The 26,280-nt window shown below is 35.8% G+C and overlaps 1 protein-coding gene across 3 annotated transcripts; it reads right to left on the bottom strand.

Annotated features, from left to right (window-relative positions):
* Window positions 1–2,393: 2,393 nt before the first annotated feature.
* Window positions 2,394–26,280, bottom strand: COPS7A (COP9 signalosome subunit 7A). Of its 3 annotated transcripts, none has more exons than XM_074266780.1 (8): window positions 26,165–26,280; window positions 25,355–25,558; window positions 18,893–18,968; window positions 5,111–5,199; window positions 4,465–4,667; window positions 3,698–3,803; window positions 3,342–3,493; window positions 2,394–3,184 (listed from the first exon to the last, which is right to left on the bottom strand). In XM_074266780.1, exons 2-8 carry the CDS (start codon window positions 25,514–25,516, stop codon window positions 3,145–3,147), a joined length of 828 nt encoding a protein of 275 aa, XP_074122881.1. In that variant the 5' UTR covers window positions 25,517–25,558; window positions 26,165–26,280; the 3' UTR covers window positions 2,394–3,144. The 3 variants fall into 3 exon arrangements, with proteins under 3 accessions (XP_074122881.1, XP_074122880.1, XP_074122882.1); XM_074266779.1 differs by having other exon boundaries at window positions 26,115–26,266; XM_074266781.1 differs by lacking the exon at window positions 26,165–26,280 and adding an exon at window positions 25,840–25,982.

Below are 26,280 nucleotides of genomic sequence, written 5' to 3'. Positions count from 1 at the left end.
TGCAAAAGCATTAGGGAACAGCAAGTAGGATATTGGTTGGAATATAACAGTCATGGCAGGAAATAATGTACAATAAACCTGGGGAAAAGGGCCAATGTTAGATTATGACAGAAGTGAGGTATTTAATTTTAGAGGCATTAAGAAAACCCCTGAAATTTCTTAAGAGAGTAAAGTAATTGGACTTGGGTTTTTTGCAGCTGTTTGGAGGATGACTTGGAGAAGAGAGAACAGAAGCTAAGAGTCTAGTTAAGAGGCTGTTGTAATATCCTAGCAGAGAAGTAATAAGGGATTGACCTAAGATGGTAGATGGGTGGATAGGGATTTAAAAAAAGGGGGGGGGGGAGGTTGTAAAGGTAAAAATGATAAAACAAGAGAATGAATATGGCAGATGAAGGGAGGTAAAGAATCAACAAAACTTACAACTGACTGAATGTCAGTTGTCATTAAAACCTTTACGACCAAGCTCCATTTACAATTACCTTCTCTCTGAATTCTACAATCCACTAATATGGTGTTCTTGACTTTGCCTCTTCCCCATGCCTCTGCCCAGGTGATGTCCTGGGGCCTCAACTGCTCTCTAAGCCCATTCCTACTACCTCTAAAGAATCCCCTTAAGGTTCAGCTGAAGTATACCCAGATTCTATATGACATCTCAGCCCTGCTGGGCCTTCCCAGAAACAAAACTAAATTACCTTGTGTCTGTTTTGTATATACTTATTGGATACTATGTACTCAAATACATTTTATCTTTCCCCAAAAGAAGTTAAACTTCTTTGAGGCACAGACCGTTTCATTTCTGTCTTCATATTCCCATTACCTAGTACAATAGTATCAAAATAAATGCTTATTGATCAACATGGGGGTGAAGGAGAGATATGTCAAGGGTGATAACTGAAAGGGTGGTGATGCCCTCAGCAGAAAGAGGAAGGTTGGGTTTGAAACCAATTCTGCTAACTCCTTTGCCCATGGAAAACTAGGGAGCCATGCTTCATTTAGCAACCACTTCCTTTTGTGCTGATTTCATTTTATTTATCATGAGAAAGTGAATATTAATGTGGCATACTGATTTGTTGGTCAAGTTTATAGTCTACAAAGTCTCATTCTTAGTACCCTCTGCCCTTTTCACATCACTTCAGTAGCAAAAGATGATTCAATAAGTCTGTGGGCCATTTAAAATTTTCCTTTGTTTTATGGATGCATGACCAAAATATTCATATTATTTTTTCCACCTTTCTCCCTGTTTTCTCCAATTGTTTAGGAAGTGAAGATAATACACTTCAAGTTAAGGGTTTTAACATAGGGAACCCACAAGTACACAGACATATCTAAATCTATTTTTTAGAACTCACAATCCAAAAACTATAACCCAGTCACTTTTCAGACCAGTCAAGTCCTTTGCCTTAGTCTCTCCAAATGCTTTGCAAACCAAGTCCAAATCACAAATCCCAACCTCCTCAAAAGCAAACCAGTCTCAATTTCTCTGGAATGTAAAGATTACTCCCAAAGAAAGTAGAAGATACAAATCTGGTCCCAAAGAGTCACCTCCAATAAGGTTATAAACTATAGACATTTGATGATAGGAAATTAAACATCATTAGCTGACATATAATAACCAAACTTGGCCTGGGAGAAGAGATGAGAAAAATTCATTTCCGTTCCTTCTTTACAGAAGCGAGAGACTATATGTTGGCTTGTTTCGATGAACTCTTTTTCCTCTTCCTTTTATATTCTTCATTACCAGGGATGGCTCATTTGGTAGGACAAGGAATAAAAATATATTCAGAAACAGAAGAAAAGCAAAAATAAAAGGTGTCAAAAAACAAGTCATTAGCTCAGAGTGATCACTTGCTCCAGGTAGAGTTTGAAAGGCAGATGAAGTGAGAGCCGTAGAGTTCAAAGAGAAAACTAGGGGATAAATGGAGGGAAATCATATAATTTTAACCTGTTTTCTTTTTTCATTGGGGAAAATGAAGCTACAAGAGGAAAAAGAATAGAGCTAAAGGCAAAGCTCTAACAAGAAGAAGTTCAGAGCTTTAAGTGTCAACTTAATGTTATCTCATTCTTCTCCCTTGTGGTTGTAATCTCCCTTTAGCTTAGTTTTTAACACAAGCCTGGGTTAGGATGGATATAAAGATATAGGAACCCCTTTTTCTTTTCAGTTTTGTCACCAAGATCTCTTTCCTCCTAGATTGCCCTAGAGATTAGGATCCTGGTCCATCTGTCTTTCCCATGAGAATATGCTAGACTCCATTCCCTCCATGTCCAGTCCAGAGGCTCTCCACAGGATTCTCTGTCCTTTTCGGCACTAAGCTCTGGTAAAAGTTAGTATTGAGAGTTAATGATTCTCCTTCTACAAAAATTCCACAAACAGAGGAGACTCAACTCTGGGGAGATTCATAGATAGATCATCTTAGATTTATTTATGTCACTTATGTCTGCATACACACACATACACAGACTTTTTTTTTTTTTTTTTTTAAATACAATCCATATCCCACCCTGCCAAGGAAAAACAAATAATCCTTTGAGGGGCTCTGTTGGGTTTTTCCAGGATGCCAATGATAGGCAGGAAACTTCTTCCAACATTACCTCGAGCAGCAGCAGTCTCTATGGGTTCTGGGGTTGAGCCAGGCAGCAAAGCTCCTGAGGGGAAGTAGGGACAGGAAGAAACAATCCCAGAATGTCCAGGATACAGAATTTTCCCAGAAGAATCCTGGGATAAAGGATTGCCTCCCAGAATTCCCAAGGGAAAGAAAAAGGGTAAAGGAATCTAAGGCTCTTTGGATACCCCCAAGAGAGTCAAGGGGCAATAGGGAAACACATTCATGCAAGGGACAGAGGTATTGGAAGAGGGACACACACATGCACAACCCCAGACACCCAAGCAGTTACAGATACAGACAAGGATACACCCAAAAAAGTCTTGGAGAAAGGAAACAATATGCACAAAAATAAGGTTATACACAACATGAGGACAGTGAGAAACATGGCCTATACTTGCCTCCTCTCAAGGAGGTATAAATTAGCCATAGAGGGTGGGGTAGGGAGAGGCTGGGGCTCAGACCTAAGAAATGGGAAGGGGGCATGATTCCCAAGGATCTGGCTGTCAGTCCCCAGATCCCTCAGGGTGAAAAGACAGTCCTTTCAGTTTGATTTGGACCAGATCTTGGCGCTGCTGCGTAGCCTAGTTCAAGAAGGAGAAAAGAGAGATTGATCATAAAGGAAAACTCACAATTTTAAGGCACCCACTACCTCCCCCAAGTGATTGGAAGAACCAAGTTCCTAGGATTTAAAGCAACCACAATCCCCGGCAATACAGAATTTCTATGAAGTAGGCTCACCCTTTTCCCTTAGAAGCCTTCTTGCTGGGCTGGCGCTGATTGGTGCCTGGGGCAGGTTCCCTCAGCTCTGTCAGATGTTGCTCTGGATCCTGAGATGTGGCTGCAGCAGCTGCTGCTGTTGTTACCTTGATGGTTTTCTTTAGGTTGGCCACCTGCCAGGATAGGAAGAATGTTGTTATCCCATTCTGAATATTGTTCTCTGCTCACCATTTTCCACAGTTCAATTCACTACCCCTATATTCTCGAAAAAATCTAACTGTCCTGCACACTCCAAGATATGGAGCACAGAAGTTAGAGGAACTATTTATAGATGGCTACTTCCCTAGAGCCCGTACTCTGCTTCATGTTTTACTCACCTCACTCTCAATCTGCTGCTTCAGGCCCAGCTGTTGTTCTTTATGCTGGTTGGCACGGCTCACCTGTTCCTCAATGCCTGACAACACTACTTCACAGCCCATACACCTACAGGAAAAAAGAGGGGAGAAAAGTGTTGCAGGGTTTTGCTGAGGTCATCAAATCGCAGACTTGGTTTGAACAGAAACTTTTCTGAGATTCAAGGCCCTACATTTTTGAACTTTAGCAGCAGATCTTGAAGGGGACATGGGACAAGGGATACTAAGGAGAAGGCTGAAGAATATGGAGTCTGAAGATAAGGTGAAATCAGAAGGGATACAAAAGAAGAAACATGGATTAGGGGTATGAAAAACAGAAATCTTAAAGATTCAGGAAGGCTAGAAGAAATATTGAAGGATGCATAAATAAGACTTCAGGTATGAGTTAGGTGATTAAAAACCATGACAAGTTATTCTTAAGGTGACACCATTTCTGCCCTTTTACCCCAAACACCATCTCAAGGACTGGGTCTAAACCACATTTTCATGTCATCTCTCTCTTTTTTTTTTTTCCTGATACTATTCCCTTTGTAATTGTCAGGAAATAATGATAGATCTTCCTATTCCCAAAGTGTTTAGCTCCAGCAGTGCCTGTTCTAGTTCAGTGATTTCTGAACTCCTTTCTCCCCTATTTTGAGGGATTAAATTCCTTTATAAATTTTTTTATAAATAATTCCTTTACAAAGTCAATTATAGAGATAGTCCTTACTATTCTTGGATAAAAATCTCACCATTCCTGGAGGGTATGAGCAATGGAACTGAGGTCCTGGCGCTGAATGTCACGCCCAATGCTATAGTCTACTTCAAGCCGCTGGTTCCGCTGGTCCAGGGAGCCTCGAAGTACATCTGCATACACAGCCTCAATCACAAGGTCTTCTAATTGCCGCACATTTCGTAGAGCTAGGGCTTCTAGAAGCACTGCATATGGGATACACTGAAATCATAAGAATGGGAAGAAAGGATTAAAAAAAAAGCTATCAATATCCTAAAGGAACCTATTTCCCATCTGTTCTGCTGTGTCATCCCCAATTCAGAAGCTGAAAGAAAAAAGAGGGGACCTGTCTCCCCCCTACTCCATAAGTTGGAGATTTTAATCTTTCTTTTATACCCTTCTCATGCCTTTCTATTTACCTAGGACATCAATCCCCCAAAGACTAAGTCCTCATGTCGTCTATAGAAGTTCGAAGTTAAAGAATCCTCAGTCTACTTCCTGTACAGGTGTGCTTGATGAGAAATGTCATCAAGGAAATAATAATCACACTTGGGTTAGAGATTCCCCTATTGCAAAATGCTCTCTATAAGAGGGAACATAAAAAACATCATACTAGCAATATTGGTGAAGGAGGATGGAAAGATAGGGTTATACCAACAACCCACCTTGACCTTGGCAGCCAGTGTGACAACTGATAGATGTCGAAGCTTGTTCTTTTGAGCCTCTGTAAGGGGGGGCAAGTTCCGTGCTTCAGCTAGAAGAGTAAAAGAATAAATGATTTTAAAAGCACAATCTATAAGGAGCTACTATGGTGACAGAGAAGCTTAAGACTTAAAAGAAGACAACAATTACTTGAAAATGTCCACAAGAAAAGATTCAAAAGAAAAATACAAAGTGGACACGAGCCCCCTAGAAAAGTTAAGGAGCTAAAAAATGATTCTAAAAACCAAGTGAGTGTTATCATATGAAAAGAGAATTCAACAACTTGATAAAAAAATAAACAAAATTTCAGTGAAATCTGATATTAGCCAAGATGGCAGAGTAAAGACAGGGAATTGTCTAAGCTCTCTCCCCTTCAAATAACTTTAAAACAGCACTTCATATCAAATTCTGGAGCAGTAAAACCAACAAAAGAACAGGACATTTTTCTAGATCAAGACAATTTAGAAGGTTAACAGGAAAGGTCTGTTTCACTGAGGCAATAGTGGAGCACAGTCCAAAAGAGGTAGTAGTACCTGGCAAGCCAACAGCAGATTGGGCTTGAAAAGCTGGTGCAGGTCTTGGGGACAATGAATCAGTGGCAGCAACTTAAACAGCTTTATGCCCACAGATATTAAGGGGGCAAGACAATTGGTCAGAAGACAATTGCAGGAGACCCTTTTGATTGCACTGAGTACGGGATTCTGTTTCATTGCCCACACAGGGATTCAGTTGCAGGCCAATGTTGAAGTCCCAAGACAAAGGCATAGAGCTACCGGGGAAGCCACAGGAGAATGGAGACCCTGCTCATAATTCAAGGTGGAAAAGAGTGCTTGTCGTTGCTCATAGACCAGAACATAGGCCAGGAGGGCAATGATCATACCTCTTAGATCACAGCTTCTTAAACTGAGGTTCACGACTCCATATGGGATTTCATAACTGAATATAGGGGTAGCAAAATTTTTTATATACCTATTTTATATACCTGTATTACCAGGATCACATAAAAATTTCTCAGGTGGAAATGAGTTACAAGTAGAAAAAGTTAAAGAAACCCTGGCTTAGAGCATACCAACTTAGAAAAACTGAAAACTTATAGGTCACAATCTATTCTGAAAAACAACAGCACAAAAACTTGAAACTTGAGTCAATTCCTTCTAGACCCCAAGAAAAGTGTCTTAATTTTAGCATGCAGTTAGGCCAAGAAATAGACCAGGAAAATAAACAAACAACAACAACAACAAAAAAAAAAAACCCTAAACAAACAAACAAACAAACCAAAAAACAACCTGACCATAGTAAGTTATTATAGTGACAGGTGAACTCAAAACACAAATTCAGAAGAGTACAATAATGTCAAAATGGTTACATTCAAAAACCCCAAAGAAAACTATGAATTGGTGTCAAGCCCAAAAAGAATTCCTGGATGAACTAAAAAGGATTTTTTTCAATGAAATAAGAAAGTTGGAGGAAAAAGTGAGAGAGATGCAAGAGAATCATGAACAGAGAGCCAACAGATAGGTAAAGGTAGCACAAAAATTCACTGAAAAGAACTTTAAAAGTAGAACTTAAAAAGCAGATGGAAAAGGAAGTATAAAAGGTCACTGAAGGAAAAAAAAATCTCTTAAAAATGAGAATTGGTGGAGAATGGCTGAATAAATTACTGTGTATGAATGTTATGGAATATTATTGTTCTATAAAAAACAACCAGCAGGATGATTTTAGAGAGGCCTGGAGAGACCTACATGAACTGATGCTAAGTGAAATAAGCAGAACCAGATTCATTATAGATGGTAACAAGAAGACTATATGATGATCAATTCTGAAAGACGTGGATCTCAACAATGAGATGATTCAAACCAATTCCAATTGTTCAGTGATGAAGAGAACCATCTACACCCAAAGAGAAGACCATGGGAGCTGAGTGTGATCACAACATAGCATTCTCATTCTTTCTGTTGTTATTTGCTTATATTTTGTTTTCTTTCCCAGTTTTTTTTCCTTCTTGATCTGATTTTTCTTGTGCAGCAAGATAACTGTATAAATATGTATATATATATTGAATTTAACATATATTTTAACATATTAAACATGTATTGGACTACCTGCCATCTAGAGGAGGGGGTGGGGAGAAGGAAGGGATAATTTGGAAGAGAAGGTTTTTACAAGAGTCAATGTTGAAAAATTACCCATGCATATGTTTTGTAAATAAAAAGCTTTAATTAAAAAAAAAAAAAAAAAGAGAGAGTGAGAGAGAGACAGAGACAGAGACAGAGACAGAATTGGGTTAGTGGAAGCTAATGTCTCTATGAGACATTAAGAAATAATAAAATTAAATCCACAAAATGAAAAAAAAAAGAAAAGAAAAAGAAAATTGGAAATATATTATTGGAAAAGCAAGTGACCTAGAAAAACAGATCTAGTAGAGAGAATTTAAAGATTATTGGATTATCTGAAAGCCATGATCAAAAAAAAGTCACAATATTATAGAAAACTGCCCTCACATCCTAGAATAGAAAGATAAAATAAAAACTGAAAGAATCTACCAATCACCTCCTGAAAAAAAAAATCCCTTCATGAAAAATTCCAGGGATATTATAGCCAAATTCCAGAGTTTCCAGGTCAAGAAGAAAATGCAGCAAAAAGCCAGAAAGAAACAATTAAAATATCATGAACCCAAAGTCAGGATAACACAGAATTTAGCAGATTCTATACTAAAGGACTGGAGGATTTGGAATATGATATTGTGGAGGACAAAGGAGCTAGAATTACAACAAAGAATCATCTACACAGCAAAATAAGTACAATCCTTCCAGACAGGGGGAAAAAAGAAAGCCTCCTGATATTTAATGAGAGGACTATTAAAGCATTCTTGATGAAAAGAGCAGAGCTGAACAAAAAAGTTTGATTTTTAAATATATCTAGATATGAGTGAAGCATAAAGAGGTAAACAGAAAAGAAAAACTATAAAGCATTCAAAAAGGTTAAACTATTTGAGAAGATACTTGTAACTCCTAAAAACTTTATCATTATTAGGGCAATTAGAGAGAATATATATACATGTAGAAGGAACAGTTTTAGTTGACTATGATGGAATGATATTAAAAAATATCAAGGATTGAGAAAGAGGGATGCATTGAGAGAAGGGGGAAGGGAAAGGTAGAATGGGATAGATTATCTCACATAGAAGGGATGCTAAAGAGCTTTTACAGTGAAGAGGAAGATGGGAGAGAGGTGACAGGCAACACTTGAACCTTACTCATCAGAATTTGCTAAAAGAAGGAATAAATACACACATTTGGTTGGGTGTAGAAATTTATTTTACATTACAGTGAAGTAGAAGGGAAAGGGGAAAAAAGAAAGGGGGTATATGATAGAAGGATGGGCAAATTAGAGGAGGAAGTAGTCAGAATCAAAACATTTTTGAGGAGAAACAATGAATAGAAAGAGAAAAAGAGGGATAAAAGGGGAGGGGAGGAATAGGATAGAAATTAGCAATCATAATTATGAATATAAATGGGACAAACTCACCCACAAAATGGAAGTGCATAACAGAATTGATTAAAAATCAGAATCCTGAAACATATTGTTTACAAGAAACACACAATGTAGAAAGACACATACAGAGAAAAGCTAAGGAGGCTGGAATAGAATCTATTATAATTTAGTTGAAGTAAAAAAAGGAGGGGGTAATAACCATGATCTCAGACAAAGCAAAAGCAAAAATAGATCTGATTAAGAGATAAGCAAAGAAATTGCCTCTTGCTAAAAGAGATAATAAGGTAATATCGTGTGTGTGTGTGTGTGTGTGTGTGTGTGTGTGTGTGTGTGTGTGTACCCAATGGAATGACATCAGAATTCTTAAAAGGAAAATTCAAATGAGTTACAGGAAGAAAATAGTAAAACTATCTCAGTAGAGACTTCAATTTTCCCATCTCTAAATAAACATAAAATAATAATTTTAGAAAAATTAGATATGATAGCTCTCTGGAGAAAACTGAATGAGGGGAAAAAGGAATATACCCCCTTTTCAGCAGTGCATGACACAAAAATTGACTATATATTAGGGCTTAAAAACCTCACAACCAAATGCAAAAAAGCTGATATATTAGCTGTACCCTTTTCAGATAATAATATAATGAAAATCACATTCAATAAAGGGCCATGGCATTGACCCACACTTAACACTGTACACCAAGGTCAGGTCAAAATGGGTTCATGAGCTAGGCATAAAGAATGAGATTATAAATAAATTGAGGAACATAGGGCAGTTTACCTCTCAGACTTGTGGAAGAGGAATGAATTTATGTCCAAAGAAGAACTAGAGATCATTATTGATCACAAAGTAAAAAACTTTGATTATATCAAATTGAAAAGTTTTTGTACAAACAAAACTAATGCAAATAAGATTAGAAGGGAAACAATAAACTGGGAAAACATTTTTACAGTCAAGGGTTCTGATAAAGACCTCATTTCCAAAATATATAGAAAATTGACTCAAGCCATTCTCCAATTGATAAATGATCAAAGGATATGAACAGACAATTCTCAGATGAAGAAATTGAAATTATTTCTAGCCATATGAAAAGATGCTCCAAGTCATTATTAATCAGAGAAATGCAAATTAAGACAACTCTGAGATACCACTACACACCTGTCAGATTAGCTAGAATGACAGGGAAAGATAATGCAGAATGTTGGAGGGGATGTGGGAAAACAGGGACACATACATTGTTGGTGGAGTTGTGAACAGATCCAACCATTCTGGAGAGCAATTTGGAACTATGCTCAAAAAGTTATCAAACTGTGCATACCCTTTGAACTAGCAGTGTTACTACTGGCTTATATCCCAAAGAGATCTTAAAGAAGGGAAAGGGACCTGTATGTGCAAAAATGTTTGTGGCAGCCCTCTTTGTAGAGGCCAGAAACTGAAAACTACGTGGATGCCCATCAATTGGAGAATGGCTGAAGAAATTATGGTATATGAATATTATGGAATATTATTGTTCTGTAAGAAATGACCAACAGGATGATTTCAGAAAGGTCTGGAGAGACTTACATGAACTGATGCTGAGTGAAATGAGTCAGACCAGGAGATTGTTGTATACTTCAACAACAGTACTATATGATGATCAATTCTGACGGATGTGGCCACTTTCAACAATGAGATGAACCAAATCAGTTCCAAAAGAGCAGTAATGAACTGAACCAGCTACACTCAGCTAAAGAACTCTGGGAGATTACTATGAATCACTACATAGAATTCCCAATCTCTCTATTTTTGTCCGCCTGCATTTTGGATTTCCTTCACAGGCAAAAGTCCAATTTTTTTTTTTTTTGTACAGCAAAACAACTGTTTGGACATACATAAATATATTGTATTTATACTTTAACATATTTAACATGTATTGGTCAACCTGCCATCTTGGGGGAGAGGGGGAAGGAGGAGAAAAATTAGAACAAAAGGTTTGGCAATTGTCAATGTTATAAAATTACCCATGCATATATATGGTAAATAAAAATTATTATAAAAAAAAAATAAAGAGCCATGGAAAGACTGATAAAAAGCCAACTGGAAACTAAATAATCTACTCTTACAGAATAACTGGGTCAAAAACAAATTATAGAAATTATCAATAATTTCATTAAAGGGAATGATAACAACATACCAAAATTAATGGAAAACAGTGAAAGTAGTACTTAGGGAAAAATTTATATCTCTAAATGTTTATATCAGTAAAACACTGAAGAAGCAGATCCATGAATTGGGCATCAAACTAGAAAAACTAGAAAAAGAGTAAACTGAAAATTCCCAATTAAACACCAAGTTGGAAATTCTGAAACTCAAAAGAGAGATTAAAAAAAGCAAATTGAAAGTAAGAAAACCATTGAACTAATAAGTAAAACTAGGGGCTTGTCCTTTTTGTAATGGCTAGAAACTAGAAAATGAATGGATGCCCATCAATTGGAGAATGGTTGGTAAATTATTATGAATGTTATAGAATATTATTGTTCTGTAAGAAATGACCAGCAAGATGAATACAGAGAGGCTTGGAAAGACTTACATCAATTGATGCTGAGTGAAATGAGCATAAGTAGGAGATCATTATACACTTCAACAACAATACTGATGGAACTTCAACAACAATATTCTGATGGAAGTGGATATCTTCAACATAGAGAAGATCTAATCCAGTTCCAATTGATCAATGATGGACAGAATCAGCTACACTCAGAGAAGGAACACTGGGAAACTGTTTGCATTTTTGGTTTTTCTTCCCAGGTTATTATTACCTTCCAAATCCAATTCTTCCTTTGCAACAACAACAACAAAATTCGGTTCTGAACATGTATATTGTATCTAGGATATACTATAACATACTTAATATGTATGGGAATGTCTGCTATCTAGGGGAGGAGGTGGAGGGAAGGAGGGGAAAATTCGGAACAGAAGGTAGTACAAAGGATAATGTTGTAAAAAATTGCCTATGCATATGTACTGTCAAAAAAAATGTTATAATTATAAAATTAAAAAAAAAAAAAAAACCTAGGGGCTTGTTTTATGGGGATGAGGGGGGAGCCAATAAAACAAAAAAAACACTAATTAATTAGATTGGAAGAAGAAAACCAAATCACCAATATGAAAAATGACTCACCATCAATGAAGAGAAAAGTAAAGCAACTATTGAACTTATTGGGTCCAATTATATGCAAATAAATATGACAATCTAAGTGAAATGGAAGAATATTTACAAAAATATAAATTGCATAGATACTACTGAGGCAAAAGTTTAAAAAATAAAATACTACCCAGGAGATTACCACAATATATCACAAAGATCACATACTATGTCTAGCTGGGATTTATACCAGGAATACAGCACTATTGGGGAAACTATCACCATACCTGATCATATCAATAATAAGAACAAAAATTATATGATTATCACAAGAGATGTAGAAAAAGCTTTTAATAAAATACAATGCTCATTCTTATTAAAATCATCAGAAAACAAAATAAAAGTAGCTTGCCTTAAAATGATAAATAATATCTATTTAAAACCATAAGCACTATAATATATTCCTATGTAATATAACCCGATATATCCAATATAACCCTATAATGAGGATAAGCTAAAAAACTTCCTAATAAGATCAGGGTGAAGCAAGAATGCCTATTATCACTACTATTATTCAATTATGTACCAAAAATACTAGTTATAACAATAAGAGAAGAAAAAGAAATTGAAGGAATAACAACAGACAATGAGGAAATAAATTATCACTCTTTGCAAATGATATGATGGTATTCTTGGATATTCTCATAGAATCAAATAAAAAATTGGTTGAAATAATTAACAACTTTAGCAAAGTCCTAGGATATAAAATAAATCCTAACAAATCATCAGCATTTCTATATAATACCCACAAAGTTCAATAGCAAGAAAGAGAAAAATGATAATTTTATCTAAATTAATTTACTTATTCAGTGCCATACCAAACTACCAAAAAATTTATTTCAAAGAACTAGAAAAAATAAACAAAATTAAGCTTGAACACAAAAGATTAAACAAATCAAGGGAATTAATGTGGAGAGAGAGAAGGACATGATAACACCAAAAAATGAAGGAAAGCAGCCTAGCCATACCAAATCTCAAACAGTATTATAATCAAAACAATCTGACTAAAAACTGGCTAAGAGATAAAAAATAGATCTTTGGAATAGATTGGGTATACAATACACAGTAGGTAATAACCATTGTAATCTAGTGTTTGATAAATGTGAGAATCTCAGCAATATTTGACAAAAACTGCTATGAAAACTAAATAGCAGTTTAAAAGAAACTAGATACAAACCAACATCTCACACCTTAAACCAAGATAAGGTCAAAATGGATACATGATTTAAACATAAAGGGTGATACCAACAAGCAAATCAGCTCCGATGGATAGTGTCTACATATCAGATCTGTGGATAAGTGAAGAATTTATAACCAAATAAAAGAAAGAGAGCTTTACAGGATATAAAATGGAGAATTTTGATTACATTAAATTAAAAAGTTTTGAAACCAATGTATCTAAGATTAGGAGTAAAGCAGAAAACTTGGCAGGGGGAGGGGGGAACTTCTGTTAAAGACCTCATTTCTCAAACATAGAGAACTGAATCAGATTTATAAGAATATAGTCATTCCCTAATTGATAAATGGTCAAAGGATATGAACAACCAATTTTCAGGTGAAGAAAGTTACCTTTAGTCATATTTTCAAAATGTTCTAAATCACTATTGATTACAGAAATGAAAACAATCCAGAGATACCACTTCATATCTCTCAGATTAGCTAATATGAGAGAAAAGAAAAATGAAAAATGTTGAAGGAATGTGGGAAAATAGAGACACTGTTGGAGTTGTAAATTTATCCAATCATTTTGGAGAGCAATTTGAAACAATACCCAAAGGATCATAAAATTATGCATACCCTTTGACCTAGCCATAGTAGGTATGTACCCCAAAGAGATCAAAGAAAAATGAAAATTATTTATTTATAACACAAAATTATTTATAACAGCTCTTTTTGTGATGGCAAAAAATTAAAAACTGAGAAAATGCTCATCAATTGGGAAATGCCTAAACAAGTTGTGTTATATGTGTGTGATGGAACATTATTGTGCTATGAGAAATGGCAAGAGGGATGTTTTCATCTGGAAAGACTTACATAAACTGATACAAAGTTAAGTGAGCAGAATCAGGAGAACATTGTATCCAGTAACAGTAAAACTACATAATAATCTATTGTGAATGATTTAACTATTCTCAACAATTCAATGATCCAAGTCAATTTTGAAGGATTTATGATGAAAAATGCTATCTACCTCCAGAGAAACTGATAGAATCTGAATGAAGATCAAAGCATACCATTTTTTATGCTCTTTGGGGGAAGGAGGAAGTCTGTTTTCTTTTATTACATGACTTATACAGAAATGTGTTTTACATTACTACACATATATAACCTGTATCAAATTGCTTGCTGTTTCAGAGAAAGGGATGGGAAGGGAGGAGAGAGAGAATTTGGAACCTAAAGTTTTTAAAAAATAAATGTTACAAATTGTTTTTACTTTTAATTGGAAAACAAATGAAATTATTTGGGAAAAAAACTCGCTGAGGAAAATAACTTCTTGAAAATTAGAAATGACCAAAAAAGTTTATAACTACATGAAAATAAAAAAAAAAAAGAAATAAAGTCAAAAGAGGAATTACTGGACTACATGAAGTCTATGCATAGAAAAATAGCTTATAATTTCAAGAAATTTTAAAGAAAAACTGCCCAAATATGTTAGAATATGAGAATACAACAGAAATGAAAAGAATCTACCAGTCATCTGTTAAAAAAAAACAAACCTCCCACATATATAATAATTAAAATCCAGAGCTCCCAAATCAGAGAAAATATTGCAAGCAACCAATAAGAAAGAATTTAAGTACTACAGAGTCAAGTCAGTATCACGAAAAATTTAACTACCATCCTATAAAGGAAAGGAAGGGTTGTACTATGATATTCTAAAAGATAAAGGATCTAGGATTACAACTAAGAATAATCTACCCAGCAAAACTGAGTATAATTCTATTGAGGGTGGAGCTGGGGAAGGGAAAATAGACAAATTTTAATATCTATTTAATGTTATAAAAAAATAGATAAGAGGACTTTCAAACATTACTGATGAAAAGACCAGAGATGAATAGAAAATCTGGCATTCAAATACAGGATTCTAAGAAAAATGTGAAAGAGAAATACAATTGAGAAATTATAAGAGATTAAACATTTTTATATGGGAAGATGATATATTTAATTCTCTCAGAACTTTATCATCACCAGAAGTCTGAGAAAGGGAGTCTAATTAGAATGCCTGGTTATGACTCTATTATGTTTGAATAAGCTCAAAAGGAGAATGGAAGGTTGGGGAAAGGGAATGGACTGAAAGAGAGAGAAAGAATGAAAAAAAAAAATAATCTCATCAGAGAGGATTCTGAAAAATGGTAAAGTGGATCAGAAAATTCCAAGCTCTCAGATTTCATAAACATCAAATTGTGAGCCCCAGGGTAATTTGGCTTTGGAGGTAGTCTCTGCTCCAGCCACAGGAATTTTCATCTTGCAGACACAGTTGACTACCTAGAGTCAAAGAAGACTGAGGGAAGCGCTGCTGATAAGGAACAGCAGGTCCAACTGTGCAGCTGAGAGGCAGCCCTTGCAAGAAGGAACCAGTACATACACAAGATCCCTCAGGATTAGAGGTGATTGTAATAATTTAAAAAAAAATGTGGTCTCAAACACTTCACACTTCCTAGCTGTGTGACCCTGGGCAAGTCACTTAATCCCAACTGCCTCAGCAAAAAAACAAAAACAAAAAACAAAAAACAAAAAACAAAAAAAAAAACAGACAAAGAAGAAAGAACTCAACCATAGAAAATTACTATGGTAATAAATAAGACTAGAGTTCATCTTCACAGGGGAATAATGAAGCAAAAAAAGTCTCTCCTACACCAAAAAAATTTTAAATGGTCACCTACCCCAAAAGAATTCACAGAACTCAAAAAAAATTAAATAAGAAAGACTGAGGAAAACTAATAATGATAATAAAAAGAACAATCCAAGAAAAACAAAAAGATTATGAAAAGAAAGTCAATCAACCTGAAAAGGAGATCCAGACTCTTAAGGAAGAAAATGACTCCTTGAAAACTAGAACTGGACAAAGGCAAATCAGCAAAATTACAAAAGACCAAGAAATATTAAAACAAAATCAAAAGAATGATGTAGAAATAGAAAAAAAAAATCCACTAATGATCACTTGAAAGATGTCCTACAAGGAAAATCTACAGTAACATTATAGCCAAATTCCAAACCTACAAGTCAAGGGGAAAATATTATAAGTGACAAGGAAAAAAAACAAAAAAACCACCACAATTCATGACAGAGCCACAATTAGAATCACTAAAACTACTAAAGACTTAATAGTGGCTAAATTAAAAGACTTGGGGTTTTGGAACACTACATACCAAGGAATAAAAAAACTGGGGTTGTAGTCAAAAATATCATTTCCATCAAAGTTAAGCATAATTCTGAAAGCCTGTCCCCTCCATGAATATTCAACGAATTGCCAGACTTTTAGGATTTTGTTATAAAAAAAACCCTGAATTTAATTGAAAATTTGACCCATAAGATCTTAGAGAAATATGAGGTAAACATCAAAGACTAATTACAAAGAACTCAATAAGAACAAACTTTTATATTTTATACATGGAAATATAAACCATATGTCTAAGACCAGCATCAGTAATTGGGTAGTTCAAAAGAAAGACTGGAGTAGAGTATGGTGTGATTCTAAAAAGCAAAACCATGTAGGAAAAAGTAAGTGTAATTATGTTATATGAATGAGGTGCAAGAGAAAGAACTGACACAGAGTAATTAGGTGGAGAGAAAGGCTGGTAGTTCTTTCTGGTAACACACTCTCATCAGGAATGGGTTAAAGAGGGAATGTATATATGTATGTTAAAAACCAAGAGCAAGCATTATTATGAAAATAAGCTAGTCTTTCAAATCAGTTTAAGAATGAAACAAGGATTCTATTATTATCTTTACTATTCAACATTGTATTAAAAAGCTGGCTATGACAATACAGCAAGACAAACATTGAAGAAGCAAGCACAATGAGGAAACAAAACTCTTACTTTTTGCAAATAATAAACATGATGGTTTGCTTAGAAAACCCTAGTCAAAAAACTAATCAAAACAATTAATAACTTCAGTAAAGTTGCAGATATAAAATAAACCCATCAGCATAAAATAAATCATCAGCGTTTCCATATGTTACCAACAAAACCCAGAAGAAGAGATAGAAAGGAAAATTCCATTAGTTTCTTAACCTATGCATAGCTTGATCTGATGGTAACTTTTTCCATGATCTATCAGTTTATTTACTACTATTTATTACTAATGTCAATCTTAGACATATGGTTTACATTTCCATGTATAAAACATAAACAGTTGTCCTCATTGGGTGGTGAAGAATTTGTAACCAAAAAAGAGAGAAGTTCATAAGATACATAGTTTTTATTATATACAATTTTTTAATTGCACAAACAAAATCAATGTAACTAAAATTAGAAGAAAAGCAGGAAACTAAAAGTTTTTTAAAACACTTTGCAACAAGTTTCTCTGATAAATGTTTCCTTTTATTAAATATATTGAGTCAAATTTTCAACAATAAGAGTCATTCCCCAACTGACAAATAGTCAAAAAAAAAAACTGAACAGGCAGTTTTCAGAGGAAGAAATCAAAGTAGTCATGTAAAAAATATTTTAATCTTTAATAATTAAAGAAATGCAAATTTAAACAATTCTGAAATACCATCTCACACCCATCAGATTGGCAAATGTGACAAAAAAAAAAAAAAAAGGAAATGACATGCTGGGGTATATGTAAGAAAATAGGCACTGTTGGAAATCCTGGGAACTAATTCAACTATTATAGAAAAAAAATTGCTACTATGTCCAAAAAGCTGTTAAAATGGAGAGATACCACTATTAATTGCTAGAAAGATCAAAGAAAAGAGGAAAAGGACTCATATGTACAAAAATATTAACAGAAATTCTTTGTGCTTGTGAAGAACTGGATACTAAGAAGATGCCCATTAAATTGGGAAGGGCTGAACAAGTTACAGTATACAAATGTGATGGGATACTATTAAGCTGCAAGAAATGATGGAAGGGATGGTTTCAGAAAAACTTGGGAAAACTTGCATGAATTGATGAAAAGTAAAGTCGAACAAAAACAATCTATGTAGTAAGAGCATTATGTCAAGATAATCAATTTAAAGGACTTAATTCTAACCATAATTCCATAAAAATCATTATAAAACATATTATCTTCCTTCAGATAGAAAACTGATGGACTGAAGAGTGTAAATCGAAGCATATTTTATTTCTTTTACTTTTGATTTAATTATTGGAGCATGGCTAATGAGGAAATTTCTTCTATAGGACTATACATACATATACACACACACACATACACACACATATGATTTTGTTTTTCTTGCCTTCTCAATGAGTGGGGAAGAGGGAAAGATTTTGAAATTGAAAATTAAATTAAATTGAATTTTAAAAAATAAAGCACGTTTTTCATCTGATCCTCACAACTACTACTTGTGAAGAATACAAACATTGTTATCATATTTTATAGATGAAGAAATTGATGATCAGGGAAGTTGACTTGCCTATAGTCACAAAGTTAGGAAAAACACTGTTTTTAAACTTATTTTTAGTAAGTGCTGGGACTGAAACTCACGCAGGGATTTCACATCTCAAAGCTGAGGCAAGCATCTAATTCCCATCTCCCAGCTCTGAGTTTCTCATGCCAGTCTAGGTTCTGGTCCCTAATGCACTTAATAAACAAACTCAATTGAATTCAACAAACTTTTGTTAAATATCTACTTCATGCAGAGGATTGTTCTAGACACTAGATGAGATACAGTTAGGTAAGACAACATTTCTGCTACCAAGAAGCTTAAAGTATAGTAAAGAATAACACATATATAAAAGTCTAGAATACAAAATAATATATTATATATATATGTAATATAGATAGCAGTGACCTAGAAATGTATTTCCATAAGGATATTTCCCAAAATATTATGCATCTCTCTCCCCCTCTCCCTCCATAGTCCCATCTTGTCACCCCAGATCCTCTGCTTACCTAGATAGTCTGCATATGTCCCATAAGCAAACACTGTGAGCAGTCGGAATGTGGGAGCGAAGTCACTCTCTGCCAGCTAGAGGAGACAAGGTCATAAGAAAATAGTCACCCCACAATTGCCAACATTTATATTGCTTTGAATTCCTATCTGCCCCCATCTTCCTTATCTAACCCTGTCTCTTACTACTTTCTCTACACTCTCCATTAGAACAACCTAGTCTCATCAATGTCTTCAAAGGCCTCTATCCTCATTCTTGCTTATTTCTTTTTTTTTAAATATTGTTTCTTCTTTGACCGGGAATATCTACCTTCTATTTACATCCCACTTATCCTTCAAGGCCAAATGCAATTCCCATCCCCTATTTGGAGCTATATGGAGCAGTCCATGATTTCCCTCTTCTCTGACTTCTTACTAATTTTCTATGTCACTTATTCTAGTACTGAATCACAATGCTTTTTAATATTACTTAACTTTTGTATTTGTTGTTCTTTCACTTCTCTAAATATATTGTCCTGAAAAGCAAACATTTTATCCCATATTTTTTTCAGTGGACTAACACAGTGCCAAAAAACTTAATAGGTGCTTAGTCAAAACTGTCTGAACTATTTTCTAGTTATTTCCTCTTTTCTTTCAATGAGACTAAAAATTCCATGAAGTAGGAATCATGTCTTACACATCTCTTATATATGTCAGAGAAGCCTAATACTGTCCAAAACCCTCATAAAAGAGCCTCAAAAGGTAGTGAATTCTCATTACTAGAGTTCTTTTCACAGATAATAATTTAAAGAATCATGCTAAATATGGAGTGAAATAGATGATTTCTAAAGTCCCACACAAATCTGAAATTCTGTGTTTCTATGTTGGGTACAAGCCCAAACTCAATAAAGGTTTATTGCTATTAATGTAGAATCAAACTTCATAGTTCCAACCTACAGAAAACAAGAAGCAGAGAAAACCAACAACATTCTCTCCACCAAAAATCAGCCTGAAATGGCAGAGTGACCAATTCTTAAGGTCATTAGGAACTTAAGATCTTTTCATGTTCTGTGTCTAAAGATATACAGCACCTAGAGAGATGTCTACATGAGTTCAATCAACTCTTGCAAATAATAATCACCCTGCCTTGTGGGTCAACATGGCATGTACATCTGCCCCCAATTCTCATCTGGGAAACTGATGTATGGATCACTACAACTTTGTAAAGATAGTAGTAAAAGAGTGATTATTATTTGCTAGGCATGCCTGAGAGGGAAGGGTGTATGTGAAAACTAGAATATCTGACATGTGGAGTACCTACTAGGCTCATAAAAGAATGGCAAAATTATGTGATGAGGGCAGAAGGTTCAAAGCACCAAAAATTAGATATATTTCCTTCAAACAAATTTTATTCTCTACTTCATTATTCCCTTCCTTCTTCAAATGTAGTTCAATAGGTCTATGGATAAGGGGAAGAATATATTAAAATATATCAGCTAAAATGTTGGTGTTTCAAAGTTATTGCTGAGATATTTGCAAGAATTCCAGGGAAAAACTAGAGAATTCTGGATAATGTATAAATCATAGGGAAGAAACCTTCTATTTTCTGGTAAAAGGTTGATTTTCTAATATAAGAATAAGATCAATAGGTCAAAACCTTATATAACCTTACTTCAAGAAACAACAAAGTGCCATGCTATCAAAGACTGGCTGGCTAAGGAAGAAATCTCCACAACTTATTTAGAATTTTTAAACAGTTAAACCTATCTTACTTATTCTCCCCTCATGCTAGTCAAAGATTAATTAGAGATGCTTAAAAATGGAATGGACTGCCTATGGAAATAGTGAGTCATTGTATATAGTCAAACTGTTTAATAAACACTTGGTTGGCAGAGGAATTGAACTAGGTAAACTCTTCCCTTCTAATTTTGGGATTTTATTATTCTAATGAGTCAGAGCAGGTCTTGCTTCCATTTGGCCCTTAACCCTCTACATTTACCAACATTGGGTTTCTTTAGAATCTGCTTCTATCTCCAAATCCCTATTTCTATGGAGGGAATTACCCCCCTTTCTACTACTCAGATTTATTATATCTTTTGATTTGTTGTCATCCTTGACTTCTCACTTTCACTGACCCCACATATCCAAACAGTTGCCAAATTCTGTCTTTCCCATCTACAAAACATCTCTAGGATCTTTTCCCCTCTGTTCATGAACAAAATACCTTAGTTAAGACACCTTATTACCTCATATGTGGTCTACTGCAACAGCCTCAAAATTGGTTTTCTTCTTGAAAGTCTCTTCCTACTCCAAAAATAAGTTTTATATATAACCAACTTCTTTAATTTCATTTAGACCTTAGCAAGACTGTGTATTTTTCACCTGGTGATCTCATCAGTTCTATTAGTTTCAATGTTCATGTCTATGCTAATGATTCTCAGATCTACTTATCCAGCTCTAACCTCTTCCCTAAACTCCAGACTCCCTTCTCCAACTTCATAATAAACATCTCAAAGTGGATGTTCTGTAGATATCATAAGCTCAAGATGTGCAAATCTCAAGTCATCTTTCCTAAGCTAATCATTCCTCACTTCCAACATTTATTATTAGCTTTAAGGTCTCTACTATACACCTAGTTTCTTAACTCCAAGTATCATCCTTGACTCCTCACTGTCTCATTCCTCATAGTCAAGCTGTTGCCAAGTCCTACTGATTTTTACTTCTACTGTATACAATTCATTATCTTCCCTGACATTGTCATTACCCTGGAAAAGATCAGTAAATTCTAGTGGCTCTCTATCACCTCCAGGATCAAATAAAAAATCTCTGCTATTTAAAGTCTTCCACAATTTGCTATCTTCTTATCTTTCCAGTCTTCTTATATCTTACTCTCCACCATGAATTCTTCAGTCTCATGACATTAGCCTCCTTGTTATTCCCTGAACAAGACATTCCATCTTCTAACTCTGGGAATATTCATTGGCTGATCCTCAAGGCTAGAATACTCTTTTTCCTTAAACCTAACACTATTTTCTTTAAGAAATCCTTCCTGAAGCTCTTTAATGCTAGTGTTTTTATTGACTATCCCCAACTTATCCTGCATATATCTTGTTTGTATATAATTCTTTTTGTGTTGGTTTCCCCATTAGACTGTAAGATCCAGGAGGGAAAGGACTATCTTTTGCCTTTCTTCTCTAGCACCGAGCACTGTGCTTGACACATAACTACCTAACAAATGCTTACAGACTGACATGTTGTAATACTTTATCATTGGACACAATGAAAGAATCTTAATCTCAGAAGGGATTCAAAAGCCTATTTAAATCCTTATCTGATAGGAATCTCTTTTATATTTCTGACAAGAGAATATCTTCATAGCCTCTGAAATTCCCTTTTTAGACAATTTCAATTATAGAATTTCCCTTACATGCAATCTAAACATTCCTTTCTACAGCTTTTACTCATTGTTCCTCTGAAGCCAAGCAGAACAAGCAAAGACCTCTTTTAAATTATTGAAGAGAATCCCAGTCTTTTTTCCGATTAAACATCTTTGTTCCTTCAACCAACTACAACTATGCTGATCAGATCCATTACAAATTTGTTATCCCTCCCCCACAAATTGGATCCTTACTGTAGCCAGGCAATCTTTTTACTATTCTTCAACTGATTTCTTTATCTCATTCCAAACCTCTTCTCTCTTCAAGTCTTCAAAAGCAACTCCTCCCCAACTTTGCATAAAGCCCTTACCTCATAGTTTTTTTTACCAAAACTTCTTTTCTACCATCTGACAACTCTTCTTATCTTTTGACCCCTTGTTATCATCCCCCCATTTATCCTTTGCTCCAGATTCTGAAAATAAGATAGCCCAAAAATCAAAGGCATCTTCTTTATGTTTACCCCAATCCTATTCCTTCCTTGCCTTTTCCAACAAACTGAACCCATTACCATCACCTTTTCCTAACCTTTAATTTCTCCCTATCTGCTAGTTCTTTTTTTTGCTATTTCCAAACATGCCCAAATCTCTCCCATCCTTAAAAAAACCACAATAATTATTATCCTATGCCTTTCTCCTTTTCCTAACTAAACTCCTGGAAAAAGTTCAGGGTCTCTACTTTCTTAACTTTCACTCTATTTTTAATACTCTGTAATCTGGGTTCCAACATCATCACTCAATTGAAAGTGCTCTCTCCACTCTTATCTGTCAAATCTAATGGTATCTCACTTCTCTAATCCTTTTTGTTTGCAGTATTTGGCAGTACTGACCACCATCTCCTCCTCTTCATTCTTTGAATTTTCATGGCACTGTTCTCTATTTTTCTCTTCTTTAAATGCTCTTTCTATGACACTTGCCAATTCATTATCCATGTCATGTCCAATAACAGCAGGTATATCCTAAGGCTCTTTTATCTATACATTTTCTTTCATCAATGCTCAGGGGTTCAATTACTATCTCCATGCAGAGGACTCCTAGATCTATATATCCAACCTTATTATCTCCTCATCAACTGAATAGTCAATATCAAATGGATGTCTGAGTGACCTCTCAAATATATCCAAAAAGAAAAGTCATTATCTTTCTGTGCAGATTCACTCCTCTTGCAAAAGTTCCTGTTTCTGTGAAAGGTATCACCTGGGTTTGCAATCCCATTATCATCCTTGACTCTTCCTTTTACCCCACATAGCCAAATTGCCAAATCCTGTCATTTATATAGAACATTTTTACATCTCTGAAATCCTTTTCCATCTGTCCAGTCACACAACACTCCAGTTCAGACTCTTCATCCAAGTCCTTCTTCATCTTAATCTTACCTGGTTTACTACAATGGCCTCTTAATTGTTCTCCTTACTTATGCTTCTTCCCATTCCAATCTTTTCTCCACAGACTTGACGGTGATTTCCCCAAATGCAAGTCTGACCATTGTCACCTCCCTAGTTAATAGACTTCAGGATCTCCATACTGGCTCTACAATCAAATATAAATTCCTTTCTTTGGCATTTAAAGTCTTTCACAATGTGGCCCTAATCCACATTTCCAGACTTATACCTTACTTTCTGGCTTCTTCCACTATATAGTTCAGCCAAAATGGCCTTCTTACTGTTCTTCATACTCATATAAAAATATAACTAAAACATCCAGACATGAACATAAAATTAATATACTACCCATTAAACAGAACCTTATAAATAAGAATGAATTTATATTGAAAATATTCTCCTGCATTGAAATCAGAAAAAAATGGGGCAGCTAGGGGGCCCAGTGGATAGAGCACCAGCCTTGAATTCAGAGTGCAAATCTGGTCTCAGACACTTAACACTTCCTAGCTGTGTGACCCTTAACCCCAGCCTCAGGGGGAAAAAAAAATCAGAAAAAAATTTGCTTTGCTTGTATTTTAATTGTACGTGGTATATATACAAAAAAATGTGATTCTAAACTAAAAGCTATTATGCTCATTGTTTATTGTCTATCTTTCTATAGAAAAATATATTTTAAAAAAGATATTTTTAAAAAAGATATTTCACTTGTTTCACTGATCTTATAATAAATTATTAACAAAATTATTATTTACAAGTTCACATAGGACGTACATAAGGAGTTTTTTGAAAATAAGGAAGTATGTTCAAGCAGAATAAACTTACTGCACTGTGAGTAAGCAAAAAAAAATTTGGGGTACTGTAAAAAATTCTTAAATTTCAAAATATTTGATCTTTACTTCATCCTTTTCAAAATATTTTTATATATGTTTCATATGTATGTTTGTACATGTACATGCATGTTTGTACAGTAACTCATGCACATAATTTTAAAGTAAGAATCCATTTTGGGGAGATCTGTTAAAAAAAATGATGGGACTGATGGGACAAGGCATAGGATCAAGATAAGTTGGGAGATCACATGTCTCTTGGTTGACTGTTGGTTGTTCAATCTTGTCTGACTTTTTGTGACCCCAGTAAAGATATTGGAGTGGTTTACCCATTTCCTTCTCCAACACTTTTTACAGATGAGGAAACTGAGGCAAACAACTAAGTGACTTGTTCAGGGTCACACAGCGAGTAAGTATGAAGTCAAATTTGACTTCAGAAAGATGAGCCTTCCCTACTCCATACCTGGTACTCTATCTATCCACTTTGCCACTGCCCCTTACATCATACATTTTCCCAAAGAACCAAATCTTTCCTTACTCATCTTTTGTTAGCTACCTAATTACCCAAAAGACCCTGGTAATAAAAATGGAAGCAATTCTCTTGTATATCACAAACTGAAACCATTTTTAATTGAAATAAATCTTAACCCTTACCTCACTGGATCCCTATTTTTATTTTAGCCAGATATTTGCACTGAATATATATAGTCAATATAATATATAACATTAATATATATAGTCGCTGGCTGCCACTTTCTACTGAAATCTAAAAGGGGAAGGGAGGGACCACTGATGGGAGTTTCTATAAACTGATTTGTACAATTCACCAAACCAGGTACCCACCTCTCGGACATTGGGCATGTCCAACAGCTCCCCGAAAACATAGACACCTGGGGCCTCCAGCACCTGGTGGATGAGAGTGGCCAAGGCAGCACCTTTGGCAGATTTGGCCAGAAGCAAGAACTGCTCCTGATTCTGCCCTGTCACCTTCACCTCTGAGCTCATGGCTCAACTGAGCTGGGGCCGCTGGGCTCCGGCGGCTTAGAGCTGCAAGGAAGAAGGGGGGTTGAAAGCAAACAAGAACAGCTAAGTGGGGGGAGGGGGAGAGCAGAGTCAACCAAACACAGGGAGTCCACAGGCCAGGGGTGCTCGATCATCACAGATCAGATTGAGACCACGACAGAGGAGATCGAGAGATTCCCCAAGCATCGGGGATCCCAGCCTTGTGGACTTTACCACTGGAGTTCATCAGACTAGAATTCGGGAGACCGGGCGCCTCACATCCTGGGATGGTGGGCTTCTTTCCCACCCCACGACCTGGGCCTCACCACTGAGGTGCACTCCACGGAATTCAGCGTTAAGGGGGATTGCATCCTCAGTTCTGCCCGCTCTCCCCCCACCTCTTTCGAGGCAAGGGGCGTGCGCGTGCGAGGCACGTGCCCCTGCTCGTCTTCAGTTCCGCGTGACCCCCGTCCCCTGATCGCCTTCCGCCGGGCTCCGCCCCCGCCCCCCACGGCCTCCCCCTTGCCCTTAAGGGGGCCGACTCAGGGCGGTGGACTGACGCCCAGCGGCCCCAGGGCAGGCTCTGTAGTGTAGCGGCTACCTGTCAGCTTCGTCTTTCGCGTGCACTTAGAGGGATGGCCCCTCCCTCACCTCTGCCAGCTGCTAGAAACCGTTACCACTGCCTCCCTCCGTGGCCACTCTGGCCACAAAACTCTATGACCGGCTCTCGAGGCCCCCCACTTCCGCTTCTTTACGTCACAGACTTC

The sequence above is a fragment of the Sminthopsis crassicaudata genome, chromosome 5, assembly GCF_048593235.1.
Source record: "Sminthopsis crassicaudata isolate SCR6 chromosome 5, ASM4859323v1, whole genome shotgun sequence".
Taxonomy (NCBI): domain Eukaryota; kingdom Metazoa; phylum Chordata; class Mammalia; order Dasyuromorphia; family Dasyuridae; genus Sminthopsis; species Sminthopsis crassicaudata.
This window is presented reverse-complemented; position numbering and strand designations above follow the sequence as displayed.